Source organism: Hyperolius riggenbachi, chromosome 8, assembly GCF_040937935.1.
Source record: "Hyperolius riggenbachi isolate aHypRig1 chromosome 8, aHypRig1.pri, whole genome shotgun sequence".
Taxonomy (NCBI): Eukaryota; Metazoa; Chordata; class Amphibia; order Anura; family Hyperoliidae; genus Hyperolius; species Hyperolius riggenbachi.
In genome coordinates, this window is record NC_090653.1 from 32,218,224 (window position 1) to 32,236,701 (window position 18,478).

Below are 18,478 nucleotides of genomic sequence, written 5' to 3' on the forward strand. Positions count from 1 at the left end.
CCTGCGTCTGTCTCCCCGCCTCTCTGCAGTATGTCCCCCGCCCTGCGTCTGTCTCTCTGCATCTCCGCAGTATGTCCCTGCCTTGCGTCTGTCTCCCTGCCTCTCTCCGCAGAATGTCCCCCGCCCTGCGTCTGTCTCCCCGCCTCTCTCCGCAGTATGTCCCTGCCCTGCGTCTGTCTCCCCGCCTCTCTCTGCAGTATGTCCCCCGCCCTGAGTCTGTCACCCCTCCTCTCTCCGCAGTATGTCCCTGCCCTGCGTCTGTCTCCTCGCATCTCTGTAGTATGTCCCCCGCCCTGCTTCTGTCTCCCCGCATCTCTGCAGTATGTCCCCCGCCCTGTGTCTGTCTCCCCGCATCTCTGCAGTATGTCCCCCGCCTTGCGTCTGTCTCCCCGCCTCTCTCCGCAGTATGTCCCTGCCCTGCGTCTGTCTCCCCGCATCTCCGCAGTAAGGCCCCGCCCTGCGTCTGTCTCCCCACATCTCTGTAGTATGTCCCCCGCCCTGCGTCTGTCTCCCTGCATCTCTGCAGTATGTCCCTGCCCTGCGTCTGTCTCTTCGCATCTCTGTAGTATGTCCCTCGCCCTGCGTCTGCCTCCCTGCCTCTCTCTGCAGTATGTCCCCCGCCCTGCATCTGTCTCTCTGCGTCTCTCCGCAGTATGTCCCCTGCCCTGCGTCTGTTTCCCCGCCTCTCTCTGTAGTATGTCCCTCGCCCTGCGTCTGCCTCCCTGCCTCTCTCTGCAGTATGTCCCCCGCCCTGCATCTGTCTCTCTGCGTCTCTCCGCAGTATGTCCCTGCCCTGCGTCTGTCTCCCCGCATCTCTCCACAGTATGTCCCCCGCCCTGCGTCTGTCTCCCTGCCTCTCTCTGCAGTATGTCCCCTGCCCTGCGTCTGTCTCCCTGCCTCTCTCCGCGGTACGTCCCCCATCCTGCGTCTGTCTCCCTGCCTCTCTCTGTAGTACGTCCCTCGCCCTGCGTCTGCCTCCCTGCCTCTCTCTGCAGTATGTCCCCCGCCCTGCATCTGTCTCTCTGCGTCTCTCCGCAGTATGTCCCCTGCCCTGCGTCTGTTTCCCCGCCTCTCTCTGCACTATGGCACTATGTCCCCCACCCTGCGTCTGTCTCCCCGTCTCTCTCCGCAGTATTTACCTGCCCTGTGTCTGTCTCCCCGTCTTTCTCCGCAGTATGTCCCTGCCCTGCGTCTGTCTCCCCGTCTCTCTTCACAGCATGTCCCCCGTCCTGCGTCTGTCTCCCCGTCTCTCTCCGTAGTATGGTCCTCGCCCTGCGTCTGTCTCCCCGCGTCTCTCAGCAGTATGTCCCCCACCCTGCGTCTGTCTCCCCGCGTCTCTCAGCAGTATGTCCCCCGCCCTGCGCCTGTCTCCCCGCGTCTCTCCGCAGTATGTCCCCCGTCTTGCATCTGTCTCCCCGCGTCTCTCCGCAGTATGTTCCCCACCCTGCGTCTGTCTCCCCGCCTCTCCGCAGTATGTCCCCTGCCCTGCGTCTGTCTCCTCGTCTCTCTCCGCAGTATGTTCCTCGCCCTGCGTCTGTCTCCCTGCGCCTCTCAGCAGTATGCCCCCCGCCCTGCGTCTGTCTCCCCGCGTCTCTCAGCAGTATGTCCCCCGCCCTGCGCCTGTCTCCCTGCGTCTCTCCGCAGTATGTCCCCCGCCCTGCGTCTGTCTCCCCGTCTTTCCTTGCAGTATGTCCCTGCCCTGCGTCTGTCTCCCCGCCTCTCCGCAGTATTTCCTCCGCCCTGCGTCTCGTCTCCCCGCGTCTCTCAGCAGTATGTCCCCCGCCCTGCGTCTGTCTCCCCGCCTCTCCGCAGTATGACCCCTGCCTTGCGTCTGTCTCCCTGTCTCTCTCCGCAGTATGTTCCTTGCCCTGCGTCTGTCTCCCTGCGTCTCTCAGCAGTATGTCCCCCGTCGTGCGTCTGTCTCCCCGCCTCTCCGCAGTATGTCCCCCGCCCTGCGTCTGTCTCCCCGTCTCTCCCCGCAGTATGTCCCCTGCCCTGTGTCTGTCTCCCTGCCTCTCCGCAGTATGTTCTCCGCCCTGCGTCTGTCTCCCTGCGTCTTTCAGCAGTATGTCCCCCGCCCTGTGTCTGTCTCCCATCTTTCTCCGCAGTATGTCCCCCGTCGTGCATCTGTCTCACCTCTGCAGGCAGCGCGCTCCGGTGCGTCTGAAGTTGTAGGGGCTGCCGCGGTATCCCACATATTCTTGGTTAGGACTGAATGGATTTTGTATCGCTTCCTGCAACAAAGACAGAAAAGCCGCTACAGCTCTGAGAAGCCACTAATTCTTCAACAAAGCCTGTACTGGCAGAAACATGGAGGCCACCATGGGGGACCCCCTCTATGAGATGCTATTGGTCTTTTATACCAATAAGATGCTGAGAATTAGGGTTGACCATTTCCAAGCTGCACACAATTTGCAGGAAATCTGTATGCATTTATTTTTTGGATCAGGGTATTCAGATCGTATTGTAGGAAAACAGAGAAGGTTATGGGCCCAATCGATCCTGAACAATTGCATTATCGATTGTTTCCTTAAAGTGAGTCTGAAGCGAATCTGTAAAAAAAAAACCCAGATACTTACCAAAGGTGAGGGAAGGCTCTGGATCCTGTAGAGTCTTCCAACTCCTCTCCCGATCTCCTCATTCCAGTGCTGGATTCCCCTTTGGCAGTATCCGACCGATCGGTCAAAAAACGCCCTTTGCCGCCACGGGAGGCCCAAGTGCTCTCGAAGACTGGCGGCTCCATAGTGCGTATGCACAAGTATGCTCTTTCGTGCATGCGCAGTACGGATCTGCCCATCTCTGCATGCCCGAGTGCTCCCGAAGACTTCTGAATCCTCCAAGGGCAGGAGATTTGTACGGGGGACACAGTGCTGGAAAGAGGAGACCGTGAGAGGAATGGGAAGGCTCTATAGGACCCAGAGCCTTCCCTCCCCTTAGGTAAGTATCTGTTTGTTTGTTCTTCAGATTAACTTCAAACTCCCTTTGAAGAAATTATTGTTCCGCATGGCACATTTTTTTAACAGATATAAGCAGAACTGGTGGAGATATGATCACAAGTTGGATTCTTTACTTGTCTGGATCGACTAAATACGACCTTTTCTTTCAATCTGAAAAACTATATCGAAAATATAGTACCGTTAATGAGCACCTATAGCATCTCAGCGACAATAGTTATTTTTGAGTCACATCTTAAAGAGAAACTTTAACCCAGGATTGAACTTAATCCCAATCAGTAGCTGATACCCCCCTTTCTCATGAGAAGTCTTTACCTTTTCTCCAATAGATCATCAGGGGGGTCTGTATGGCTGATAGCGTGGTTAAACCCCTCCCAACAGTGTGATGTCAGGACCAAGGTTCTGACAGTTTACTGTCTGTGAACCTCATTGCATTGTGGAAAATAATGGCTGTTTTCAACTGCCAAGCAAGCAGTATCTCCATCTGTGCATATATATATAGCAAAGTTCAAGTTATCCATAACTCAGGCAACTGAAAGTCTGAACTAACCAGCATGCCTAAAAGATAGCGGGGACAATGCTTTGGGGGGTTTGCAGGTCATAAAATACTTACTGAGCTCCGGAGCGGCATCTTCTGCCCATCCTGTAGTTCCTCTTTGGCGTCCATGCACAGCTCCCACGTCGGGTTAGGTTACATGCCAGAAGCAGTACACGGAGGACGCTGAAAAACTGCAAGGGGCTACAGGATGGGTAGGAGACACCGCTCCGAAGTTTGGTAAGTAATTTATGCTGCATGGGTGGTGATCCTGCTGATCAACTCACATGACTGCTGGGCTGTTATCGTGCAGTTGGCACATGTGTACAAGTTGTTTGAACGACTTGTACTTGTTTTTAATGTGGCCATATTGTGCAGTCCGTCATTCTGCTTGCGTGTGCAGTATGTCATTGAGTTGGTTGTTCAGTGGGTTGGTGAACGGAAAATACAAGTCGTGCAATCACTTGGTAGTGGAGTTGGTGATGTTATGGAGTTCACCACACGCTTTGTTAGACGAGCTTTAAAGTGTCCCTCCAGACTAAAAATCTACTCAGCAGAACTGAAAAGGCTTGGTGTTTCTTGAACAGTTTCACAGCATCAGAACTTTGTTTTTCTTACCAAAGCCTCATTTTTAGCTGCACAGAAGCTAAGCTCCGCCCTATCAAAGAAAACTGCCCGGGAATTTTTCCCCTGATGCAGTGCAAAGCATGATGGGATTTCTGATTTTGTTGTTCTCGTTGCCTAGCACCTGGGAGGAGTGATCAAGAGTCAGCACACAGGACAGTTGGAACAGTGTCTCATACTCCCTGTCACCTCCTTTCAACCAAAAAGATGGCTGCCCCTCATTAAATCACAAACATTTGCCTGTTCTTATAAAACAGGGTGAGTAAGAGATTATATTACCTATCTATTTTAATTAACATAACTAATGTAACTTAATGACAGTATGTTTAGGCTGGAGTTCCTCTTTAAGTGTTCCATGAATGCTACCTTGCAAAGATATCTCTGAAACTGATACATCACACTCATCTCACACCAGATAGGATTGCTAGGATTGCTAAAATACCCATATATACCCACTTTTCCCTCAGAAACCGGTAAAAAATGATTGACTTGCGTATAAGCCCTCTCCACAGTATAAATAGCCAGGTGTGCCCCAGTATGCAGCATCAACCCATCTCTCAGCAGCCCAGTTTCTTCAAAGAGGAACATTTGCAGACAGCTTTCTAGCAACAGGACATGAGAGCTTTCCTGCAATGCTTCATAAAGAATACTTGTAACTCCCCCTCTCTCCCATGCTGAGAGTTCACTGCAACCCAGCATCATGCATCTTCTATTATTTTATCCACTAACATTACTAGTAAGTATTAAATCAGCCGCTCACACGACAGCAGTGTCAGCTCTCACCGATCTCCGCAGGCAGCCTCGGGATTCCCGGTATTGCAAGCTTCTAGGTGGCTTGGTACGCAGCTATCATCAGTGCATGGATCCTTGGCTCCTTCTCACAGCCTATAATGTGTTTACCAGTGAAGTGCAGCTGTGTGTCAGAGTTGCGGAAATAAACGGGAGTTCCGTGTTGCTTAGCACTCGCTGTTTCTCAACACGCCACTAGATGGCATCATATATATGAGACAGAGAGTGCTAGGCAACAGTGAAATCCCGATTGGTGAGAGCTGACATGGACACAGACTCTCCCAGGTGTTTGCCAGCTAACGGCAAGTTGCACACAGCCTGCTGACTTGTGTATAAGCTGAGGGGGGAGACTTTGCAGCTCATTCTTTGTGCCGAAAAATGTGGCTTATACAGGAGTTTATATGGTAGATCCTACCCGGAGGGTCTTTGAAGATGCAATGCTTTGGAAGCTGGGCGGTACACCTGGTGGACGTGTCTGGTCATTAGGAGGGCATGAACAAAATGACATGACCTAGGCAGCACCATTCAAAACTCAAGTTGAACACCCCCCCCCCCTCCCCCCAATACTCTTTAGAACTTATCCATGTGAATTCCGCCCTCAAAGCAAAATATTCATTTTTGGGGATTTCTTACACCTTTCAGACTCTGCAAAGCTTCAGGTTGGCTCTCTAGTACTTTAGGCAGATACTTTCAGGAATACATGATACATACATTAACGAACATCCTGCATAAAATACTGAGCAATTAAGAGCTTGCAGTAACTTATATGAACACCCAGATTCAAAACTGTATGGAAGCAGTCCCTGTGACCACAGGGGGGCGAGATATGTGGGGAACCCCTAACTACTAACCTTCCCTCTCTGCGATACAGGGGTACAACACTTGTTATGGGTGCGATCATGAAGGCAAAGTGCTGTTCTAAGCGCTTTTGCAGAATGATACGCTTTTTCACTTCCTGGCGTTAGTCTCTTTCACTCGGAAATAAATAAATACAATGTATTTATTCATAGAAGCGCTGGGGAAATCGCTATACAAAGCACTTTTTCAAGCGTTAAGCGATTTCCCTATACCTTCCATTGAGCCAAAAAGCTCAGAAAATGGTACAGGCAACGTTTTAGGAAGCGGATCATAATCGAACCGCTCAGATGTGAACACTCTCATAGGGAATCATTGCCCAAGCACTTTTAGGGCGATTTCTAAAATTCCCAGCACTTAAAAAAATACACAAACGCTCATTGGGCTTGATTCACAAAGCCGTGCAAACTGTTTAGCACGGGTGTGCTAAACAGTTAGCACGTGAAGTGCCGTTCGCGGACTTTTGCGCGCGCAAAGTGCCGCGATTTGCGTGCGCAATTTGCTTCAGAATTTCAGACAATGCATCAGCATCCCGTGCTGCACATGGCAAGGCTGCTGTGCATGGTACAGATAGAGGGATGTGAAGGCACGGCTCCTGTGCATGGTACAGCTAGAGGGATGTGAAGGCCCAGCTAGAGGGATATAAATGCATAATCGCACTGCACAAGTGACAGCATCTGTCTTGGAGATAGACATTTAGCTCTTGTGTAAATCTGCCCTACTTTCCCCACTGTCTCTACATGGTAAAACTGACTGTATCCTCCTCAGGATCCCTCCACTGAAGTGCTGATGTCATCGGTACACGCAGTGTGTGGAGAATGGTGTTACTGCTGTGTTATATTAGTAATGTAAATAGAATCAGGATGTAATGTGTTTGTTGGAGAAAAAACAGCAATAGACCATATTGTTCAGAGGGATCCAAGCAACTTTTTTTTTCACAGTTTTTCCTGGTTTCTGCCCTTATTTATCCAGGGGAAGGTGTGAAGGTAATCAAGTGTGACTTTGCTAAACTGTTTTAAGTACAGTGTCCTATCTCCCCACCCCCCTTGCTGTTGAAAGCTTATGTTTGCTCATTGCTACTGCTAATCACAGCAGTCCTTATCTGCCTGCTCTTTCTGGGGATGGCAGGCTGTGGAAGTAGAGCAATAACAGCCTCTAACAAACATTTATATGTAAAAAGAAAAAGGTAGAATGGAATTTTTTTTTGTAATGAGTCACATTGTTAGCATGCATTTTTAATGGACCATTGACATATCCTGCATTATAAAAAAAAATGCTGTTTGGTTCACTTAAAGATGGCCATACACTTTACAATTTTTACCCCAATTAGATATTCAATTAGGCAAAAATGTCTAATTGGGCAAAATTGTGTTTTCCATCAACATGGCGATCGACCAGTGAAAGATGCGATCAGGAATGGAAGCTCTTGGTGATGTCGATACTAATGTCGATCGCGGTGCGGTTGTATAGTGTATGGCCAGCCACAATAAGGTAAATCAGCCTAAGACCACAGACCACACCAGACCTTTAATAACATCTGGCAGTGCAAAATAAACAGCGTTACCTGGGTAACAGCTCTCTGCAGCTTCCGCCTCTCCTTCCGTGTCTTTTGCGCTATGCTCTGCATTTTCGTTCTGTGTGGGGGGCGTTTCAGGACCCCCATCCTCCCTGAAAGGGAACTGCAAGAGATCTTTATATCCGCTCACTGCGGAGGGGAAAGGAGACAACACAATGCAGCACAGAAGATACACAGACGGAACTATTCAGTAACGCAAGAGGTTGATGTGCTGTGGACCTGAGCAGCCAATCAGAATTCTTTATCTTCTGCAGACTCCTAACAAGCCAAAGTCTGATTGGCTGCCACTGGTCTCCAGGCATCACTGCAGCTCTGTGCGTTGCTTTGTTGAATATTCCCGAGAGAGATTAGAAGTGGATGATACATATGGGGCCCCTGGGGGTCCCTCACCTTACACAAGGGGTGGGACTCCTTGTCTCCTGTAGTCTTAGTTCAGTCACTGTGTTCTGGGGGGCGGGAGGGGGGATGCGGCTCTGCAACCCAAATAGACACTTTTTTTTCTTGATCTCCTTCCCGGATATAAACCTGTAAAGAAAACAATAACTCAGTGGAAGGCTTATCAATGGTAACAGCTCCCCAGCCTACAACAGGCACACTACATCTGGCAGTGGAAGGCTTATCAGCGGTAACAGCTCCCCAGCCTACAACAGGCACACTACATCTGGCACTGAAAATTACCTCAGGGGCTGCACGGAAGCACAGAGGCTTGAGAGCTGGTAAGAAGGAATAATACCATTTATAGGCCAGCATTAAAATAAACTTCCTGCTTTAATGACCACTAGAGATGGTCAATGAGATGCAAATAATTACGAGCTGATGCAGGATTATGCAAATTTTCTGTGCACATTTGAGCAGCTTGAAAACGGACCAATCAAATCTCACTAATGCTAAGTACACACCATACAATTTTCTGGCAGATTTACCTGCCAGATCAATTATTTCCAACATGTCCGATCTAAATTTTAGATTGATTTTTCGATTTTCCAATCGTTTTTTAATCGATTTTTGTAGAACTGAATGAAAAGCATTCAAAAAAACCATCGAAAAAAAGATTAAAAAAAGATCCGAAAATAGAAAAATCGCTACAAAATTCAGATTGGACATGTTGGAAATAAATCGATCTGGCAGTTAAATTTGCCAGAAAATTGTACGGTGTGTACCTAGCATGAGGTTCAATTTAATTGGCTTGTTTTCTAGCTGCAGAAATTTGCATATAATTGCATAATCCTGCATCAGAATTATTTTCATATCATTTACCAGTCCTAATGGCTACCTTGGCATAATACACGATCCCTTATAAATAAAGTGGTTTGAAACTCAGCATTTCTTGGCTCTAAAAGATTATGTACTGCATAAAATCTACAAAACAGCATTCAAACAGTTAAACACAGCACTTTGTTCTTTTTTTTTTAAGTTCCTTTGTCTGCTACAATCAGTATACATTCCAAGCTGTGCAGAAAATGAACTCTCTATGCTGTAGAAGCAGAACGAGCTGAGAAGTGATCACTAGATCGATTTTAATATATAAATACAGCAGCTTTGCAATAAAATGCAATGGCAGCTTTCAGAGCAGATAAACTGTACTCTGGAAACTTGTACTTTGTAAACAGGCAATATTACTTATGCACAAAGCAAATACGGTAACTGTATCTATATATATAAAATCGGATGTATGTGTGTGTGTGTGTATGTGTGTATGTGCCGCGATCACTCGAAAACGGCTGGACCGATTTGAACGAAACTTGGTATACAGATCCCTTACTACCTGGGATGATATGTTCTGGGGGTCTTGCGGCCCCCCTGCACACCTGGGCGGAGCTACAAACAGCAAATCAGATTTCACCCATTCAAGTCAATGGAAAAAATGTAAAAGGCTGCCATTCTCACAGTAATCAAGCCAGAGTCCCCACACTTGGCACAGTTGGTCACTTGGTGACTGAGGTTACAAATCCAGGAAAAGTGGGCGGAGCATAAAACAGCCAATCAAAATTCAGCCATTCATTTTAAATGGGAAAATGTAAACTGCAGCCATTCTTACACTGTTAATCGCAGGGTTCTCAAACTTGCCACACTTGGTCACTGGGTGAATAAGATTACGATTTAGGAAAGTGGGTGGAGCCTACAACAGCCAATCAAAATTCACCTATTGCGTTTAAAGGGGAATATTTAAACTGCTGCCATTCTTACACTGTTTATGGCAGAGGTTTCAGACTTGCTGCAGTCAGTCATTGGGTGACTGGGGTCCAAATTCACTAAAGGGGCGTGGCCAAAAACAGCCAATCAGATTTCTTTGCTGGATAAACTGCTTCCATTCACAGATTGTTGATGCCAGGAACCTGAAAGCTTACAAAATTGGTCATTGAGTGACTGTGTGACAAAGTTACACAAAGTGGGCGGAGCCAAAAACAAATTTTACTGGGAAAATATAAACTGCAGCCATTCTTACACTGTTAATGGCAGGGTTGTCAAACTTTGCACAGTTGGTCGTTGGGTGAATGAAATTAAGATTTTGGAAAGTGGGTGGAGCCTACAACAGCCAATCAAAATTCAACTTTTGATTTTCAAAGGGAATATTTAAACTGCTATCATTTTTATACTGTTAATAGCAGATGCCTCAACCCTGGTACAGTTGGTTACTGGGTGACTGGGGTTCAAATTCAGAAAGGGGTGGAGCCACGAATAGCCAATCAGATATACAAAGTATTGATAACAAGTACCCCAAAGCTGATAAACTTGGTAATTGAGTGACTATATGTCAAGGTTACAAAAAGTGGGCGGTGCCAGAAACTTAATTTTTTACATGGCAGGGTTCCCAAACTTGACGCAATTGGCCACTGGGTGCCTGGGATTATTATTCAGAAATGTGGGTGGAGCCTACAACAGCCAATCAAAATTCACCTATTGATTTTCATGGGGAATATTTACATTGCTACCATTCTTACACTGCTAATGGCAGAGGCCTTAAACCTGATACAGTCAGTAATTGGGTGAATGGGGACCAAATTCACTAAAGGGGGTGGAGGCACAAACAGCCAATCATATTTCTTAGATTGATTTCAGCCATTCTGTTATTGGCAGGGTTCTCAAACTTGACACAGTTGGCCACTGGGTGACTAGGATTAATATTCAGGAAAGTGGGTGGAGCGTACAGCGGCCAATCAAAATTCATCTTTTGATTTTCAAGGGGAATATTTACATTGCTGCCATTCTTGCACTGTTAATGGCACAGATTATTATACAGATAAGTGGGTGGAGCCTAAAAAAAGCCAATCAGAATTCACCAGTTGATTTTCAAGGGGAATATTAAAATTACTGCCATTCTTGCACTGTTAATGGCACAAGCCTCAAACTTGATACAGTTGGTCATTGGGTCACTGGGGTTCAAATTCAGAAAAGGGGATAGAGCAGGCACGGGCAAACTTGGCCCTCCAGCTGTTGAGGAACTACAAGTCCCACAATGCATTGCAGGAGTCTGACAGCCACAGTCATGACTCATAAAGGCAAATGCATTGTGGGATTTGTAGTTCCTTAACAGCTGGAGGGCCAAGTTTGCCCATGCCTGGGATATAGCCACAAACCGCCAATCAGATGTGTTTCATTTCACTGGGAAAATACAAATTATTGATGCCAAGGACCAAAAGCTCACAAAAATGGTCATTGAGTGACTGTGTGTCCAGGTGACAAAAAGTGGGCGGAGCCAAAACCAAATTTCACTGGGAAAATGTACACTGCAGCCCTTCTTCACTGTTAATGGCAGGGTTCTCAAACTTTGCCAAGATGGTCACTGGGTGACTGAGATAAATATTCAGGGAAGTGGGTGGAGCCTATCATAGCCAATCAAAATTCACCTGTTGATTTTCAAGGGGAATATTTAAATTGCTGCCATTTTTACACTGTTAATAGCAGATGCCTCAAACCTGCTATAGTTGGTCATTGGGTGACTGGGGTTCAAATGCTGGAGAGGGGCGGAGCCACAAACAGCCTATCTGATTTGTTTAATTTCTATGGGAATATACAAATTATTGATGCCAAAGACCCCAAAGCCAGGGGCGTAGCAATAGGGGTTGCAGAGGTTGCGACCGCATCGGGGCCCTTGGGCCAGAGGGGCCCCGAAGGGCCCTCCCTCAACTACAGTATTAGATCTCTATTGCTCCTGTGCTCATAATAATGACTTCTATGGATACTTTGAATAGTGGTTATCATTAACAAACTGTTCCATCCTTCTTGCACCTCTTCCATCCCCTTCTTGCACCTCTGCCACTGTAGTTGCCATTGGTAGGTTTTGGTGCGCCGTATCAATTGTTATGTATAGAGTGTTTGGGGGGCCCCATTGTAAAACTTGCATCGGGGCCCACAGCTCCTTAGCTACGCCACTGCCCAAAGCTCACAAACTTGGCCATTGAGTGTCCGTGCATTAGGGTTAGGAAAAGTGGGCGGAGCCAAAACCGGTCAAATACATACACGGGCAGGCAGTTCCAGGTCATTAGTGGGCAGAGACAAATACAAATTTCACTGGGAAAATGTATACTGCAGCCATTCTTACACTGTTAATGGCAGGGTTCTCAAACTTTACACAGTTGGTCACTGGGTGACTGGGTTTAATATTCAGAAAAGTGGGTGGAGCCTACAAAAGTGAATCAAACTTCACCTATTGCTTCTCAAGGGGAATATTTAATTGCTGCCATTCTTGCACTGTTAATGGCACAGGCCTCAAACCTGCTACAGTTGGTCATTGGGTGACTGGGGTTCAAATTCAGAAAAGGGGGTGGAGCCAGAAACAGCCAATCAGATTTTTTTTTCATTTCAATGCAAATTATTGATTCCAAAGACAGCAAAGCTCACAAACTTGGTCAGTGAGTAATTGTGTGTTAGGGTTAGAAAAAGTGGGCGGAGCCAACACTAGCCAAATACATTCCCGGGCAACGCCGGGCAACCAGCTAGTTGGTAATAAAAAGTATGAAAACACATTTTTGTTGAATGTTATGTCAGAGTTTTATCCCACTTTAAAGCAAACCTGGGAGATAATAAAGTGAAAAATTTAGATAATCCGAACATTTATATAGCGATTTTCTCCTGTCGGACTCAAAACGCTCAATAGCTGCAGCCACTAAGGGCTCGCTGAAGGGGCCACCCTGCAGTGTTAGAGAGTCTTGCCTTGAACTCCTTACTGAATAGGTACTGACCCTAGCCTGGATTTGAACCCTGGTCTCCCATGTCAAAGGCAGAGAGAGCCCTTAACCAGTACACTATCCAGATACTTACCTCAAGAGAGGGAAGACTCTGGATCCCACAGAGGCTTCCCCCATCTCCCTCCGTTCCATCGCTCCAAGTTCCACAAAGCTCGCCTCTGCGCAGTAGCCGAGAGCAGCCGCTGGGGCTTGGCAGAAAAAGCTGCGCCCACTCAGCTCTGTGCTAGTGTGAAGGTGCAAGCTGTCTGCAGCTGCGCAGTCTGGGTGAGCTCTGTCAACAAGCCTTTGTGGATGGGCTTGCAGGGGTCCCAGGCCCAGCGCTGGAATGGTGAGGGGGAGGACAGTGGGCTCCCCTCTGTCGAGATAAGTACCTAAACTGGGGTGTTGTTGTTTTTTTTTACCTTCAGGTAGCCTTTAAATTATTCAGAGAAAGAGTGCAGTTGCTTTGTAAATAGGGAAAGATGAATCAATGCAGATTTATAGGACAGGCAGTGATAGATGCCGTGGCAGCCTTACCTGTCTTTCTGAGCTGTCAGTGCGTGAAGCAGATTGGAGTACCGCTCCGATCGAGGAGTATCTGTGAGCTGCAGAAGACAAATAGATTTATACAGGCAGATATGTATTTATCAAGTCACACAACAGGCACAAGCAGTATTTCTGTGTCAGTAGGAGCACAGAGACTGTATACAGGCAGATATGTATTTATCAAGTCACACAACAGGCACAAGCAGTATTTCTGTGCCACTAGAAGTACAGAGACTGTATACCGGCAGATATGTATTTATTGCTCAAGTCACACGACAGACACACGCGGTATTTCTGTGTCACTAGGAGTACAGAGACCATTGGTCTAGCACTTGGGCAGAAGTTACTGAAAGGGAAGCTATCACCCACACAGGCTGTGCTTAGTAACAGCAGTGATCCCACTCCCAATGCTTTGCGCTGCCTATTGCAACAACACCCCGCCACACTGCTGTGGACAGTTTTTCTAACTCACAGTAACCGGCCGGCTGCCCTTGCGCTCTGATACAAAGTATCGGAGCGCAGGAAAATCAAATAGCAATCACGCCGCCAAGGACCCTTTTCCACTTGCGGTGATTGCAATGGTGAATCGCAAAATCGCAAATCGCTAGCGATTTTTAAATCTCTAGGGTTTGCTAAATAACATAGGAATTGCGGTAGGTAATTTCCACTACCGCGATTCGATTTTTACTAAAACGCGATTGTGGCTCGGAGCGATTTTTACCTCGATTTTGCTATGCAGTGCATTGCATAGCAAAATTGCAATCGCCAAAAATAAATAGCAACTGAATCGCAATCGCTAGCGTTTAGTGCAAATTCTAGCGATTCCTAGTGGAAAGGGGCCCTTCGCGATATTCCCCCGCGATTCGGAAATTCAAAACTCAAGGGTTTTTTTTTCTTCCTTGCGTCAGAAAACGCAGTGCAATCGCACCGTACAAAAAACGCAGTAGTGTAAATAGAAAGACGATTGCAACTATAATAGCGTTTCATATTGGAAAAGGGCCCTAAATGACCTTCGTAGGACCCTCGTGAGATAGTTATAAAACATATCGGGATGGGGGGGGGGAAACAGGAAACTTACATCTCCCAGCAGCAGACTCTCCCAGTTCTCGTTTACAAACGAGAGGATCTCCCGCTCGAAATCAAAATATTTCTTCTTACAACAAATACTGAGGTGATAGAGGACGAGGTGAGACACATCCACCCTGCAAGTCATAAAGAAACACCGCACTGCATTATCCAGCTGTAACACTAAAGTACATTCCATGTGTGTGTTCTGCATCTACATATCGCATGAGGGAAGTCTATCGGCTACAGTGTGAGAGATATGAATCAGTCACTCAGGCGTTACCATTCCAGGGTTAACATGGTTAAACACGCCAGATGAAACTTGGCCAAGGTGGCCAATAATGGCTGCCTCTGCTGAGAATCTAGGGCTTGACAAACAGCGCAAGTAACCTGCTGTTACTTGTGCTGTTTTACCCTGCGTGCCTTAATGCACATTACGCGCGCTATTGGCAGAATAGCGTGTATTATTTCCTGTGCCCAGCATAGTGAGCGCTAGTAGCTCGCTGCAGCTATTAGTCAATAACGGGCACTGCAGTCATCCCGCCCTGGATCCCTTCAGGTCCAGTAACTTTAAAGGAAGTGATCCTGGCACTCTGATTGGCCCAATAGACTGCCTGTCACGTGACATCACTTGACAGGAAGTCTATTGGGCCAATCAAAGTGCCAGGATCACTTCCTTTAAAGTTATTGGACCTGAAGGGATCCAGGGTGGGATGATTGGAGCGCCCGTTACTGGCTAATAGCTGGCGTAAGCTACTAGTGCTCACTAGGTAATATTGGCCGCCATGCTGCCAATAGCACGCGCATATGTGCCCCCAGTATTAGCCCCCTCCCCAAGAAAAGTAGCCAGATGCGGCCGTCCCAGTATTAGGTAGCTCCACCCCCAGTATAGATAGATAGGAGGATGTGCCCCAGTATTCGACAGCCCCCTCTTTCAGAATATTCAAAATCAGATGAAGCTGTAACAGAACTGACCTCTCAGTGCCCTGGGCTCTCTCTTCAGCCTGCCGCAGCATCTCCTCTCTATGGCTCCTCTAGCACCATCATGTAATGATGCCACTAGAGGGAATCATAGAGAGGAGACGCTGCAACAGGCTGAAGAGAGATCCCAGCTGCCCTAAGAGGTAACTCTTCCGGCATGCTCTGCTCGCAAATACTCAGGTATGCTCTGATCCTGAGCCTCTGCCTCGGCCCTGAATCAGCGACTTATGTCTCACATAAGAAGCTGCTACTCATTCTTCCAGGGATAACAGTGTGATAGATATGAACCAGTCACTCCGGCATCACTCACCATTCCAAGGGAAGTCTCCAGGCGTTTTCCGGGCCTCGTGTACAGACTGAGCACTCAAAAACATAAAACCTGCACAAAGCAGAAAACAGCATCTTACGGTCTGCATTTAACACAAAATTCTATTAAAGTGAACTTAAACATCAGCCAGGCAGGTCATTTAAGCACCACAACTTGTAATTTGGGCACCACTATGGACTGCGGCACCCAGTCTATAATTTGAGCTCAGGAAATAGCCAAAGCCTGAATTTATATAAAGAAGGGATAGGTAGTGATAGCCATATGGATTACAATAGAGCTAGGAGTAGCATCAGTGTAGGAAGGAGGTAGAAACCTAATGCTGGCCATATACTGGTCAATAGATACATCCCTTGCAGATCATTATGTGATCAGAGAGGGTTCTATTTCAGAATGAAAACTATTGAAAATCTGTGTGCACTGCCTGCCAGGTCCCCACGTCTCCCAGTAATCCCTCCCCTTCTCCAGGCTGTGCCGGGTAATCAGCTCTCCACGCGTCTTCTATCCACTGCCGGGTTCTGTTTCCTGTCTCTGCTCTTTCTGGGTGCCCGTGTCATGTGATAAACACTAGAGGGCAAACCTTACATGACCACTACAGGCCTCTAGTGTTTGACCTCTACTGTATATCACATGACACATGTGCCTGAGAGAGTAGAAACAGGAGGCAGAGGACACGTGGCGGACAGCTCGGTGTAAGCTCCACTGCTGCATCAGTTGTCGAATGCCACTACCGAAACACTCCAGACCCACAGCCAAACAATAAAAAGAATCCACCCAGCGTGATCAGCCAAACTGATTTAGGCTGAAAAGTGATTGATTGGAAATTATTTGCTGCTTCGATTTCTAGCAGATGCAAATGACTGAATCGGCCAGATACCAATGCAAAATAATAACCCATGTATGGCCACCTTTAATAGGATATCAGTGGTAGTGCCGATATTCTACTAATGGCAGGAGGGGGTTCACATATAAGATTTTGCCCACACAGTGTTTGACTGTGAAGCTGGGTTAATGAATGAATGAATCACTTAATCCTGCCTATAAACTTAACATGTTAGACCACGCCCCCCCAAAAAACCAACATGTTTCGTCCCCTCAAAACGGGGTACTTCGTTAAGGGAACAAAGTGCTAATACTGCAGAAGTGAAAATGCTCCATGCAAATATTACATTAAACATATCAAGTCACATAAATGATAGCCTTCTGGCACTCACCTGTCTCCGTACAAAAGGGGTTTGCTCAGGCACTGTGTACAAGCCTCATGAAACCACTGCAGGCAGCGGCAGCACTGAAGCATCTTCATATTCCATCTATGGGAGACAGAGATCTGTGTGTATATGGGCACAAACAACCATCCATTTTCCACATTAAGCACATCCCCTTCCTGTCCTAGTTGGGGGTGAGGGGTCACATTTCATACTTACTCTCCAGGACCCACCCGTTCCACCACCCCCCGTCCCTTTGTTACTTACGCCATACTTACTCTCCAGGCCCCCCGCAGTAGCAGTAACACTGCTGCTTATTGGTTAGGTGCAGTGGGTCCCACTCTAAAGACTTCAACTGATAGGGCAAGGACAGTTTCATGTGCAGCATAGATCGGGCAAACGGGCCCTTCTTGAGAGCGCCACCTCTCTGCAGGAGGAGAGAGTGCAGAGGGTCAGTCTGGCACATTGGTTATAAAACAACCAGCAAGAGGATGGTGAATGGAAATGTATACCTTGGTGGCCACGGCAAAGACACATTGTCTGCACATCCAGGAACTGCCGGGACTATCTGCATCGCTGGGGACACTGGGGACGTGACATTCCTGATGGTACGCTGTGACACAGAGAAGAGATTATTATTGTTCTCACATACTTACCTAAGGAGAGGGAAGCCTCTGGATCCTAATGAGGCTACCCTCGCTATCCTCTGGTCCCTGAAGGCCTTGTCGGTAATCTTTGGAGGGACCACAAGAGGCAACGGTAGGTATACTCAGCTTCACTTCAAAGCATACACACTTCAAAGCAATACTTAACTATGGAGAGGGATGACTTTGGATCCCATAGAGCCTTGTTGGTCCTCGCCCAGTCCCCTCATTCTACTGCTGTCCCTTGTTGAAGTTACGCACCTTCGGGACTCCTCAGCAGTCTTGAGAAGTACCTGTGTCCCTGACTAGTTCCGAAGATGGTCGCATCCATTCTGCGCACACACAAGCCCAGACTCGCATGCAGTAGGAATCCCCTCGTCTTTGGAAGTGTTTGGGGACATGAGTACCTCCCGAAGACTGCCAGAGGAGGACCAAAGACTAATTCAACCAAGCTGGTCGAGGAACTTCACTGAGGCCCGGAGCTAGATGCAGGGCTGTAGAGTCTGAGTAATTTTGGGTAACTAGAGTCAGTGGTTGCAAAAAGCTGAGGCGTTGGATGATTTCTGATCCAACTCCACAGCCCTGGTAAGAATTACACTGAGGAGTTAAGAGTGGAAAAGTCGTAGCAATTTTGAGTACCTGGAGACGGAAGTTTAATAAACTGAGGAGTTGGAGTCGGATGATTTTTGTACTGACTCCACAGCCCAGACTAGACGAATCCAGAGCCTTTCCTCTCCATAGGCATGTATCTTTTTTTTTTTTCTTAACTCATTCCCAAGGGGCGTGCATTGTAGTGTTGTAAGTAAGGATGCTAAAAATTCGAAGTTGATGATAGTTTTATGCAAATACATAATTGTGATTTAATTTGCATTAAATGTTTATGCAAGCTAGATTTCTTAACATCTTATTGGCTATCTCTAATCTCCATATAGGGATTTGGGCATTCTGCCTTTCCATGTGACTTGCTCCGTCCAGTAAGAGATCCTCAGTGGCCAGTAAAGCCTCTAACAATACTCAGTAAAATTGCTGAGGTTTAGCTTAGCCAGGAAGAGGCGTGGCTAAGCTTGAGACCTTCTGGTATATAAATGAGATTTACAACCTTTACAATAAGAATCTGGGACAAGTTGTATTTAGGATTAGTTCTGTGTACACAAATACTTATTTCAAAAGGCTTCAGGCTTGCTTCATGTATCAGCCCATTCCAGCATATA

At 47.2% G+C, this 18,478-nt stretch overlaps 1 protein-coding gene across 4 annotated transcripts in view; it reads right to left on the minus strand.

The window, feature by feature from the left end:
• Nucleotides 1-18,478, minus strand: part of PHF1 (PHD finger protein 1) — an 85,922-nt gene that overhangs the window by 11,517 nt on the left and 55,927 nt on the right. Inside the window, exons 5-13 of one of the 4 annotated variants that reach the window (XR_011023456.1) lie at nt 17,136-17,236; nt 16,902-17,050; nt 16,633-16,728; nt 15,404-15,472; nt 14,126-14,249; nt 13,039-13,106; nt 7,729-7,858; nt 7,322-7,436; nt 2,137-2,234 (exon numbers count right to left, since the gene is read on the minus strand). Coding sequence is in view for 3 of the 4 variants with exons in the window: in XM_068250169.1 (XP_068106270.1) it covers nt 2,137-2,234; nt 7,322-7,436; nt 7,724-7,858; nt 13,039-13,106; nt 14,126-14,249; nt 15,404-15,472; nt 16,633-16,728; nt 16,902-17,050; nt 17,136-17,236 (955 nt within the window). In the remaining variant the exon portion in view is untranslated. Of the gene's footprint in view, nt 1-2,136; nt 2,235-7,321; nt 7,437-7,723; nt 7,859-13,038; nt 13,107-14,125; nt 14,250-15,403; nt 15,473-16,632; nt 16,729-16,901; nt 17,051-17,135; nt 17,237-18,478 lie in introns of all 4 variants that reach the window. The other 3 variants (XM_068250169.1, XM_068250170.1, XM_068250172.1) reach the window with 3 other exon arrangements.